At 43.9% G+C, this 13,089-nt stretch overlaps 1 protein-coding gene across 3 annotated transcripts in view; it reads right to left on the reverse strand.

Annotated features, from left to right (window-relative positions):
* uri1 (URI1 prefoldin like chaperone) overlaps positions 1 to 13,089 on the reverse strand; it is a 68,850-nt gene that overhangs the window by 45,854 nt on the left and 9,907 nt on the right. For all 3 annotated transcript variants that reach the window (XM_038806610.1, XM_038806612.1, XM_038806611.1), the window contains exon 4: positions 11,528 to 11,663. In XM_038806610.1, coding sequence (XP_038662538.1) covers positions 11,528 to 11,663 — 136 coding nt within the window. The remainder of the gene's footprint in view (positions 1 to 11,527; positions 11,664 to 13,089) is intronic.

Raw genomic sequence — 13,089 nt, forward strand, 5'->3', positions numbered from 1 at the left:
TTGCTCGGCACAACATCGAGGGCCGAAGGGCCTGTTCTGTGCTGTTCTATGTTCTATATGAGGCACCCAGAATCATAACCGGGTGAAGTAATTATTTTACGTAATATACTATGCGGCCCTTTAAAATTGTGAATTTCTGAATGTGGCCCTTGCACGGAAAAGTTTGCCCACCCCTGCTTTAACCCATTTTTATCAGAAATATATCTATCTCCTTCTTGAAACCATTTAATGATTCAGACTCCACCGCACTATGAGGCAGCGAGTTCCACAAATGCACCACCCTCTGCAAGTAGTTACTCCTCATCTGTTTTAAATCTATCGCCTCAACCTATACCTGTAACCTCTTGTTCTGAATTGCCCAGAAGGGGGAACAGTTGGTCTACGTTTCCTTTATCAATCCATTTTCGTATGTTATATACCTCGATCAGATCCTCCCTCATTCTTCTAAACTCCAGCGAGTACAAGCCCAAACTGTTTAATCTCTCCTACGTCAACCCTTTCATCCCCGGAATCAATCTGGTGAACCCCCTCTGAACTGCCTCCCAATGCCAACACAATAATCCTCTAATAAGGAGACCAAAACTGGAGATGGTCTCAGCAACACCTTATACAATTGCAACAATGTTTCTCCACATTTATACTCCAGTCCTTTGGCAATAAACGCTAAAATTCCATTTGCTCTTTTTTATTACATGCTGTATTTGCATACCAATGTTTAGCGATTCAGGAACAAAGACAGGCACCTTTGAATCTGCTTTCCATCTAGATAATAATTTAGCTTCCTATTTTTTCAGCCAAAATGGATAACCTCACACTTATCCACATCCATCTGCCAAATTTTGATCCATTCTCCTAGGCTATCTCCTCTTCATTGCCTGCATTCCCTCCTATTTTAGTTTCATCCATAAATTTTGCTATGTGCCTACTTGCAGATCATTTATATAGATTGTAAACCGCAGAGGTCCCAGGACTCACCCCGCTAATCACCACGCACCAGCTAGAGAAGGACCCATTTATCCCGACCCTCTGCTTTCTGTCAGTCAGCCAATCCTCAACCCAATCCAGTTTTCTACCCCCAATCCCTTGCATTTTCACCTTTTTAAAAAAATAATAAATTTAGAGTACCCAATTCATTTGTTTCAATTAAGGGGCAATTTAGCGTGGTTAATCCACCTACCCTGCACATCTTTGGGTTGTGGGGGCAAAACCCATGCAAGCACGGGGAGAATGTGCAAACTCCACACAGGCAGTGACCCTGAGTCGGGAGCATTTTCATCTTCTTGATCAGACTTTTATCTGGCACCTTGTCAAACTGCTTCTGGATATCTAGATATACCACATCCACAATTTCCCCATTTTCCACCTTGCTGGTTGTGTCCTCAAAAGAACTTAAGTAAGTTTGTCAAGCATGACTTACCCTTCATAAAACCATGTGGACAATGATGGATTGAGCTTTTGTCTTTCCAAATGTTCAGTCATCTCCTCCTTAATGATTGATTCCAGGTTCTGTAAACTTCCCCACCAGAGGTCAAGCTAACTGGTCTATAGTTTCCTACTTTTTGCCTCTCTCCCTTTTTGAATAGGGGTGTCACATTGACGTACTTTCAATCCATCGGGACCGTTCTAGAATCCAGGGAATTTTGAAATATCATAACCAAGCATGCATTATCTCTGCTACCACTTCCTTTATTACCCTAGGATGCAGGCCATCATGTTCCGGAGACTTAGCTGCCTTTAAATCCCATTAGTTTATTCAACACCTTCGCCCTGATGATGGTTATAGAGTCAAGTTCCTCTGCAATAGTGCAGTTAACTTTTGGTGCAATCTCTTCCAGCTACAGCATAATACCTAACAGATTATCCTCCTCTCCGTTCTGAAGAGCCAAAAGACTCAAATGTTAACTCAGTTGTCTCTCCCTACAGGTGCTGCCAGATCTCGTGAGCTTTTCCAGAATTCTCTGTTTGTGGCATGCTTTAAGATGGTCTCAGAATAGAAACACAATTAATTATTTTATCTTCAACATAACTGGTTCTACAATCCATAAGAATAATTTCTGTCTATAATTCAATTTCCTTACCCCATATTTACTAGCTTTTACCTCCCCTACAAAGAAATATACACCCTGGCTCTACCATGAGGTCCAAAAATGGGTCACCCATTGTTCAGTGTCTACACTTCTAACTCTGACCTTGAACAAAAAAAAATAGGTTAGCCGTTAACTAATTAACTCCCAACATTATTTCAACTGCATTCACTTGAGATGCACGTCATTTTCTTAACCAAGGTGTTTCCACTTATCTTACACTCAACTAATAGAAGCTGTATTACAAATCATATTAATTATGAACTAGATTTTTGCAGAGGATATTCTGTTTCTCATTGACAGGAGAATATACTTGTTTTTATCATCCTCAGGGTGACTTTCTTTTATTTTACACACATACAAAAAGAGAGGCAAGGGATAGATTTGGGTAAGAGTGTGTGTAGCAAAATGGGAGGCAGTGTATATCAGGTATATATACTGCCTCCCATTTTGATACACACTGCAGACATGAAGGAGGACCCATAACTAAATAAACAGCACTGTTTTTGAATGAGTAATGCAACATATCAAATGAGGGGGGCTATAGGTGAGTTCATATATTTCAAGTCATTTGCATATAGCTTGCTGAATCCACATATCTAACTTTGGCAATAAGTATCGCAAAATTCTCTAATCCAGTGTTTTAAATCCCCTCTGAATAAATGTTCTTGGCTGTTGATCCTCTCAACAATACAATCCAAAGTCACTTCAGTGCTTCTCTCTGCGACTTTTCCACTGCACTTCTATCACTTGGTTCTTCTACCTCTCATTGCATCTTTTACAACTCCCAAAAGGCCAGAAAGTACACATAAGCCATGCAACTGGAACAACTGGAGGCATCTGTACAACAAAGCCAGCACACCAGTGGATTGGGAAACACTTGGGATAGAAAGACAATCACTGCTCAGAATGGAATTGGCAGACAAGTTGGGATGCACTCAAACTAAGCCAGCAAGAACTCTGAAAAGCAGTGGAGACAGGAGAATAGGCTTGGAAATGTTTGGGTCCAGGCTAACAAGCAAGTGGGCCAGAAATCCCTCTGGTTATGCTTCTGAGACAATAAGGACATGTAGCAGGATGACATGATGAGGTAGAAAACAAGCTGACAAAAAAGCATTTGTTCAAAGCAAGTACACATTATTGGACCTCCTATCCGGTGTCCCAAATCCCCAAGGACCTGAACACCAGATCCTACCCTGGTAACTACAATGCCCATCAGGCATTGCTATTAAGTCATATCTGGTTCACAGCAAGCCAATCCCATGCTCTTTGGGTTTGGATCCTGAAACTACAAAACTTCTCTCCCCCGCCCCCCCTACAAAAACTTGACCTAAAATCCAGAAAATCCCCAAATCTAGAACACACTTAGTCCCAAGTGTCCTCGATAGAGGGCCCAATAGCTATGTTATTCAGAATTGTAAGAAGTCTTACAACACCAGGTTAAAGTCCAACAGGTTTGTTTCAAACACTAGCTTTCGGAGCACTGCTCCTTCCTCAGGTGAACGATTGTTAGTGATAATAAAGTAAATTAGTAAAGCAAAAAAATTCTTACAGGTGAAATTTCAGATGGTGAAATTCAAGACCACAACTCAAACCAACTTCATAAAATGTTGGTGCAATCTCACTGAGTGTTCCTGGCACTTACTGATATAAACTGCTCCTTGCAACATTGCATTGGTACGTCTCAAAGAAAAGGATGGATTTGATTGCTGAATTTTGTCTTAGTATTCAGTTTGCAAACATTCAATCTATAATTTAACAGGCAGTTTCTAATATCAGCCACTCATTCTTGCCTTGAAACTTCAACATCAGGCAGCAGAGTTAGCACTGCTGCCTCAGCACCAAGCACCCAGGTTTGATTCTAACCTCAGGTGACTGTGGAGGTTGCACATTCTTCCCGTGCCTGCGGGGAATTCCTCCAGATTCCTTCCACAGCCAGAAAAAATGTACAGGTTAGGTGAATTGGCCATGCTAAATTGCCCCTTGGTGGGGTTATGGGGATAGGGTCTAGGTAGAGGGCTCTTTCAGAGGGTCGGTGCAGACTCGATGGCCGAATGGCCTCCTTCTGCACTGTAGGGATTCTATGATATGTTACACATACTCAGACATAAAACAAAACTGCTGAATGACTGCATTCCCGTTTAATATGTCCACGGCCTTGATCAAAATCCAAAAAGGGCTTCAAAATCCTATTTCTAACAATTAGTAAAGAAATGCCTAATTCAGCAAAAGAAACTAAGAATTCCGTTCAAATCAGGAATTGAAAATGCAGCATTATGACTGCATAAACAAAGGAAAGACAGGGCAAACATTTCATAAAATCATAGAGCCTTGAAGTTTGCTCTAGATCATTAAATGTCTGCAACAATTAGGCCTTTTTACACAGCAGCAAATTGGTACGGTTACAAAGTCTGAGCCTTGAAGCCATATATCTTATAGATTTTGGAAAGGTCACACATAGACAGTCTAATAACTCAAGAGCTGTTTGACAGATTTCAACCAAGCATGGTCAAATAATAATATAAAACCAAGTCTGTGGTTGTTAAATGCTGGAGGTCAGGGAAAAGGTTACGGTTCTGGAATATTTTTGCTTAACTAAAGGAAAAAGAATTGCTATGTCTGGGTCTGAAGAACAGCTTTAGGTGGGAGGTTGAAGTTATTGGAAAATGCTATGCCTTTAATAAATGTTGAACTGTCAGTCAACCAAATCACTGACAACATAGTGTTATTTTAAGGCAAATCTGAACATGTCCTAAAATACAGTATATTAGATTAAAAACAACAGAGAAAAATGATTAAATTATAGATGCACTAACAATGGTCTGTAATGGCAGAAGATGCCTATGGTCCTTTGTGGGCTATGGATAAGTACTTGTGATACCACTCAAAAAAAGCTTCATTTTCAGCATGAAATCACTTTCTAGAAAATGGGGACACAGTTGTTTACGAAAGCTGTATATTTCAGATTGTTGCAAAAGTAAATGGTATACATACGCAAGACCATAAATAAATAGTATGGCCTTGCACACAATAGAGCATTTTGTACACTGCAACAGCCTAAGTGATTCAGGCTGAAAACTTACCCAACTCAACATTTACTTACCCACATTTTCTTCATATTCCCTGACACACTTACCTTGCCCAAATCTATTGACCTCACATGAACATTTCAATTAGCCAAGCATCCACAAGCTTTTTAGGCATCAATTTCCTGATTCCATTACTACACTTGTGAAAAAAATGCTTCCTAATTTCACTCCTAACTGGTTCAGCTTTCACTTTTGACACTATGCCTCTTATTTTAGATTTTCCCCACCAGTTGAAAATTTCTCTTCGCCTACTTTATCAACTTCCTTTATCATTTTAAACACCGTGATTAGATCCACACCTCAATCTTCTAAACTCAAATGAATACAAACCAAGTTCATGCAACCTGCCTCATAGTTTACCCTTTTAAACCAAAATATGATTCAAGTGAATGTGATGGACCTCCTTCAAAGGAAAGAGACAGCAAACAATTTCTGATTTTGTTTTAATTTTCAATGGCTCAATACCCAAAACTGAATACAGTAATTCAGATATGGTCTGATCAAGGCTCTGGACACCTGAAGTTATTTTTCCTCTGCACACTTTTGAATTCTAATTATTCAAGATCAAAGCTAACATTATTTTTGAATAGGACTTCCACTTGTGCACTAGCTCTTAATATTCAAGTACTTTACCATGGAGAATATTCAGATGTCTCCCAGAACCCAGTGTATAAACCTCGTATCTCACCCACCTTGAGCTGTCACAAATCCGCCCATTCATTTAGCCTATGTTCTTTTCTAACTTCTTGCTTCGATCTACACAACTTACTATGCCTAACTTAGTGTCCCCTGCAAACTTAAAAAAAAAAAATTATTTTATAAATTTAGACTATCCAATTCATTTTTTCCCCAATTAAGGGGCAATTTAGCGTGACCAATCCACCTACCCTGCACATCGTTGGGTTGTGGGGGCGAAACCCACACAAACGGGGAGAATGTGCAAATTCCACACAAACAGTGACCCAGGGACAGGATCAACCCTTGGGACCTCGGTGCAGCGAGGCAGCAGTGCTAACCACTGTGCCACTGTGCTGCCCCGTCCCCTGCAAACCTGATACAGTGTACAATGCTCTATCACTTCATCCAAGCCACTAAATATATGTATCTCGAGAAGTTGAGGCCCCAGTTTAGATCCTTAGGAAACATCATTTATTAAATCCCACCAGCACATTCCTTTTATTCGGACTGCTTCCTACCTCCCAACCAGTTGCCGACACATGTCACAATTCTGTGCAGTTTCTACATAGGGTTTATTCTCGGATAGACTTCTTCGTGGCGAGTAGGGGACTGATTCCGAGAGTGGAGGAGGCCAAATATTCGGCCATTGCAATCTCCGACCACGCTCCACATTGGATGGAGTTGGAGATGGGGGAGGTGCGGGACCAGCGCCCGTTGTGGTGGTTGGATGTGGGGTTGTTGGCGGAGGTGTGCAGGAGGGTCCGGGCAAGTATTGAGGGGTACCTCGAGGTGAATGATACGGGGGAGGTCCAGGTGGGGATAGTCTGGGAAGCCCTGAAGGCAGTGACTCGTGGGGAGCTGATATCCATCCGGACACACAGGGAGAGGAGTGAGAGGGATAGACTGGTGGGGAAGATGCTGGAGGTAGATAGGAGGTATGCGGAGGCACCAGAGGAGGGACTGTTGGGGGAGAGGCGCAACCTACAGGCTAAATTTGATTTGCTGACCACTAGAAAGGCGGAGGCACAGTGGAGGAAGGCACAAAGGGCAGTATATGAACATGGTGAAAAGGCGAGTAGGATGCTGGCTCATCAGCTCCGCAAGCGGAATGCGGCTAGGGAAATTGCTGGAGTGAGGGAAAAGAGTGGGAATGTGGTGCGGAAGGGGGTAGAGGTGAATGAGGTCTTCAAGGACTTTTACGGGGAACTGTACCGGTCGGAGCCAACGGTGGAGAGGAGGGGAATGGAGAGGTTTCTCGACGGGTTATCTTTCCTGAAGGTGCAGGAGGAGCAGGTGGAGGGGTTGGGGGCGCCGATTGAGCTGGAGGAGCTGGTTAAGAGGATCGGGCAGATGCAGTCAGGGAAGGCGCCGGGGCCGGATGGGTTCCCGGTGGATGTTTTATAAAAAGTTTGTGGAACTAGTGGGCCCCTTGCTGGTGCGGACACTTAATGATGCGTGGGAAGGGGGGGACTTTGCCCCCAACGATGTCGCGGGCGCTGATTTCTTTAATCTTAAAGAGGGACAAGGACCCCCAGCAGTGTGGTTCATACAGGCCCATATCTCTCCTTAATGTGGATGCCAAGGTGCTGGCAAAAATCCTGGCCACCAGGATAGAGGACTGTGTGCCAGGGGTTGTACACGAGGACCAGACAGGTTTTGTTAAGGGAAGGCAGCTGAACATGAATGTGCAGAGGTTGTGAATGTCATCATGATGCCGGCGATCGAGGGGGAGGCAGAGATAGTGGTGGCGTTGGATGCGGAGAAGGCCTTCGATAGAGTGGCTTGGGGGTACTTATGGGAGATGTTGGATTTGGTGAAGGGTCTATTAGATGGGTGAGGCTGCTATATGAGGCCCCGATGGCGTGTGTGGCCATGAATGGGAGGAGGTTGGAGTACTTCCGGCTTTACCGAGGGACCAGGCAGGGTTGCCCCCTGTCTCCATTGTTGTTTGCATTGGCAATCGAGGCGATGGCGTTGAGGGATTCAGGGAGGTGGAGGGGTTTGGTGTGAGGTGGGGAGGAACATAGGGTGTCGTTGTATGCCGATGACCTGCTACTGTATGTGGCAGACCCGGTGGGAGGGATGCCGGGGGTGATGGAGCTGCTAGCTGAGTTTGGGACCTTTTCAGGCTATAAACTAAATCTAGGCAAGAGTGAGGTGTTTGTGGTGCACCCTGGGGACCAGGAGGAAGGAATCGGTAGGCTCCCGCTTAGGAGGGCAGGGGAGAGTTTTAGGTACCTGGGGGTGCAGGTGGCCAGGGACTGGGGGACTCTTCACAAGCATAATTTCACCAGGCTTATGGATCAGATGGAGGAGGAGTTCAAGAGGTGGGACATGCTGCCATTGTCGTTGGCGGGGAGGGTGCAGTCCGTCAAAATGACGGTGCTTCCGAGGTTCTTGTTCCTCTTTCAGTGCCTGCCCATCTTCATCCCCAGGGCCTTCTTTAGGAGGGTGACTAGCAGTATTTTGAGCTTTGTGTGGGCACATGGGACTCCGAGAGTGAAGAGGGTTTTCCTGGAGCGAGGGAGGGATAGAGGCGGGCTGGCGCTGCCCAACCTTTTGGGGTACTATTAGGCGGCCAATATGTCAATGGTGCGTAAATGGTTGATGGAGGGGGGAGGGGGGGCGTGGAAAAGAATGGAGATGGCGTCTTGCAGAGGTACGAGTCTGGGTGCCTTGGTAACGGCGCCGTTGCCGCTCTCCCCTAAGAGGTATACCACGCACCCGGTGGTGGCGCCGACCCTAAGAATCTGGGGATAGTGGAGACGGCATAGGGGGGAAACAGGAGGCTCGATGGAGGCTCCATTAGGTGGAAATCATCGGTTCATCCCGGGGAACACCGATGGGGGATTTAGGGGGTGGCATAGGGTGGGCACCAGTAAACTGAGGGACCTGTTTATTGGCAGGAGGTTTGCGGGCCTGGGGGAACTGGAAGATAAATTTGGGCTTCCCCAAGGGAACATGTTCAGATACTTGCAGGCAAAGGCGTTTGCTAGGCGACAGGTAGAGGAGTTCCCTTTGCTGCCCTCGCGGGGGCGATGGGACAGTGCTTTCGGGGGTGTGGGTCGGAGAGGGGAAGGTGTCTGACATTTATACGGTAATGCAGGAGGTGGAGGAGTCGTCAGTGGAGGAGCTGAAGGCTAAATGGGAGGGGGAACTTGGGGAGCAGATAGAGGACGGGACTTGGGCGGATGCCTTGGAGAGAGTCAACTCTTCCTCTTCATGTGCGAGGCTTAGTCTCATCCAATTCAAGGTGCTGCACCAGGCCCACATGTCCGGGACTAGGATGAGTAGGTTCTTTGGGGGTGAGGACAGGTGCACCAGGTGTTCGGCGTGTCCGGCGAATCATGCCCCTATGTTCTGGGCATGCCCGGCACTGGAAGAATTCTGGAAGGGGGTGGCGGGGACAGTGTCGAGGGTGGTTGGATCCAGGGTCAAACCAGGGTGGGGACTCGCGATTTATGGAGTTGCGGTGGAGCCGGGAGTGCAGGAGGCGAAAGAAGCCGGTGTCCTGGCCTTTACATCCCTAGTAGCCCGGCGGAGGATCTTGATGCAGTGGAAAGATGCGAGGCCCCCAAGTATGGAGACCTGGATCAGTGACATGGCGGGATTTATAAAATTGGAGGGTGTCAAATTTGCCCCGAGGGGATCAATACAAGGGTTCTATAAACGGTGGCAGCCTTTTCTGGACTTCCTGGCTCAAAGATAGGTATCTTGGTCAATAGCAGCAGCAACCTTGTTGGGGGGGGGGGGGGGGGGGGGGGGGGTGTTCCTCATTATTGTTTCTATTTTTTCTATGGTTATGTAACTTAACATTGTGTTAATTTAAGTTATTGTTAATATGTTTTGTTGTTCATTGAAGATGGGCGAATGTTTATGATTGCTATCATTATTGTTATTGTTGGTATTTTATTACGGTTCGTTGTTGTTATATAAATACAACATTTTTCAATAAAAATTAGTTTTAAAAAAAACAATTCTGTGCAGTTCCATTTTTAATTTATGTACAACCTTATCAAATGTATTCACAAGCCCATAAACATTTTTCAGCATCATGCTCGTGGCCCCCGCAAAAAATTTCAGCCAAATTAGTCAGTCATGACCTATTTTCCATACATTTATGCCGAATCTGACCAGCTCATACTTGACCCCAAGGGTTCAGACTCTGTCCGTAATGATAGCTTCCAGTAATTTTGCAACCGATGTCTGACAATTTTATATTTACCTGGTTTCATTCTCCCTTTTCCTTGAAAAATGGATTGCATTTTTAAATTCTCCATTCCTCATTACAAAGTGATGTTTGGTAAATTAAATTCCATTTCCCACTCAATTAGCTCAACATATTCATCCCTTGAACCACAGCTTAAGCAAATATGTTCAGGTTTGCAAAACTTTCCACTGACATGACCATTTCATTCTCCTACATAAACTATGACTTAGTCAAACCCCCCCTCCAAATGATGCGAGTGAAGGGTGGAAAGTACAACTGAGTCAACCAAGTCCAAAGAGGTGCATGAAAAATGGAAAGATACAGGTGTAGTGCTACAATGTTTTGCACAAAATGTTTTTTGGTTCACAGCTGTGTCTTTGTTACTTCAAAACAATATACGCTGACTAAACATCTGAGAATGTGCAGCAGAAAGTTCCGTTGAGCAAAACCTCGGCAATGTTCCAGGAGATAGGTGGACTTCAAACTATCCTGTAAATGAATGTTGAAAATATGCGCTCCGAGCCCACCCTAAAAGTATGTGGATTGCTTATCTGGGATCAGGTATTGGTTATAGTTAGGATTCAGTCTTTAAAAAAAACTCAATCACAGCTTGAAAAATGTGACCTGAATTACAGCAAAATATTTCAACAGGAGTGTTATCAAACAACCTGACACCAAGCTGCATAGGATATTAGCCAGAACTTGGTCAGAGGTTCATTTTAAGCAGCAACTTAAAGGAGGAAAGAGGTGGAGAGATTTAGAGAGGATATTTCAGAGCTCAACACCCTGATAACTGAAGGCACGGGCACGAGTCCTGGGGCAATTAAAATCGGGAATGTTCAGGAAGCCAGAATTGACGAGGCAGCGCTCTCCAGGGGAATGGAGGGCAGGGGTTATTGGGCTGGAGAAGACTACAGGGTGGAGCAGACCTTGGATGGAGTCAGTATAGTTAAATTAGCATAAGAAAGATGGGGAGTGTTACATCATGGGCAGCTGAACTTTGAGTTCGGTATAGCTGCAGTGGCAGCCGAATAAGTGTTGGAATAGTTAATTCAAGGAGCAAAGACGTTGTTATGGGCTTCAGCAGAAGATAGAAAAGTGCAGAGTCCAGTGATATTACCGAGTTGGCAATAGGCAGTTTTTCTGATGGCTGTGGGAAGAAGCTCATTTCAGGGTCAACTATAACAATAAGGCTGCAAACCATTTGATTCGGCTTCAGACAGCTACCATTGAGAGGAATGGAGTCACTGGCAAGAAAACAGAGTTTGTGATAGGGTCCAAAGACAATATCTTCTACCTTGCCAATATTTAAGTTGGGTGAAAATGTTTGCTTATTCAAAATAACATCTGGCAGCTATGGGGCTGTGGAGGGGTCAACAGTATTGGAGTTGAGAGAAGGCTAAGTATCAAATTTCAACTTCTTGGCTGCATAATATATTCAAGTGTTAAAAGTTCAAGTAACTCACGTATTTTCCTGTGCTCCACCAGGTCAATAGCTTGCTTTGCAGAGCACTTGGCAAACCAGTTGTCACCTAGTAAAACAGTGACTTCATTTGTGTGGATTAGCTGTCCTGGCATAAATGCAAGTGAGCCAAATGGCACCTGTTAATTGTGAAATTTAAAAAAAAAATCAACAAGTCAATATTGTGAGTTGAATGCTCTGTATTTCAACTTTTTAAAAAAGTAAATCAAACTGCAATGCAAATTATTACATAACCATTTTACCTTTGCCTACCAATTTTGAAAAAAGATAATTAATTTTTAGAAAAATAACCTATTATACAGACATCGCAAGTGCATCCATGTCAATTCGAAGTGTCAGAAGTAGTACAAAGAATAGAATGCTGTTTATCCAACTTGAAGCCGAAACTTTAGCAGTACCCAAATTTTTGCTCTTTTCAGATTTAAGTTACTGAAACTAAGCAACCAATATAGTACTTCTATGTCCAATTTAATTGGATTAACATGAATAATTGAGAGAACATGATTCAAATCCCTCAACGGCAGCTCGAAAATTTGAATTCAGTTCAAAATGTCAGGAATTAAAAACTAAACGACCGTGATTATCGTAGAAATCTAAGTTGTTTGGTATTTATGATTTATATGCAATTCCAGTCCAACAGATTAGCCCTTCTCTGGCCTAGCAATTCACTCAGTAACATTGGGCCATTGGCGATAGGTAATAAATGCCAGCATGGAGTGTGTTTTTCTTCAAAGTATATGGGGTATAATCAAGGCTAGAAAGAGACATCTTGATTTAAATATTTCAACAACACATCTATCCCAAATAATTAAAATACATATGCATAAATTTAAGAATTCTGCAGAACACAAGTGAAAACTTGACACTAAGTACTTTAACAATCACTTGAAATGACGAAGAATTATTATTTGTTGATCCCACAAGTAGGAAGATAATATGAAGCTCTTGGCAAAAAAGTTAACATGCTTAACTGTTCCAATCATGTTAAAATCAAGTAGCTTCCCTGATGACCCTTTGTTAAAGCAGTGAATGATTGAACCAGTGGACCAGGAAAGGCTCCACATTCAGCCAGTGGATAAGGAAGCAATTTGGGACAGGGAGGAATGTAGCATAGTGGTTAGCACAATTGCTTCACAGCTCCAGGGTCCCAGGTTCGATTCCCAGCTTGGGTCACTGTCTGTGCGGAGTCTGCACGTTCTCCCCGTGTGTGCGTGGGTTTCCTCCGGGTGCTCCAGTTTCCTCCCACAGTCCAAAGATGTGCAGGTTAGGTGGATTGGCCATGCTAAATTGCCCTTAGTGTTGGGTGGGGTTGCTCGGGCGCGGGGCTCAGGCGCTCTTTCCAAGAGCTGGTGCAGACTTGATGGGCCGAATGGCCTCCTTCTGCACTGTAAATTCTACGAAAAATAAACAGAATCTATGAAGGCTCCACATTCAGTACTTGGCTTGTAGCAAGATCTTTCTTATCCTTGATTACAGTCCAGAAGTCGCATGGGACATGGTCAGGATTGCGATCAACTATGACACATTTTATACTTGAATAGTCTA

The sequence above is a fragment of the Scyliorhinus canicula genome, chromosome 9 (genome assembly GCF_902713615.1).
Source record: "Scyliorhinus canicula chromosome 9, sScyCan1.1, whole genome shotgun sequence".
In the NCBI taxonomy this organism is placed as follows: Eukaryota; Metazoa; Chordata; class Chondrichthyes; order Carcharhiniformes; family Scyliorhinidae; genus Scyliorhinus; species Scyliorhinus canicula.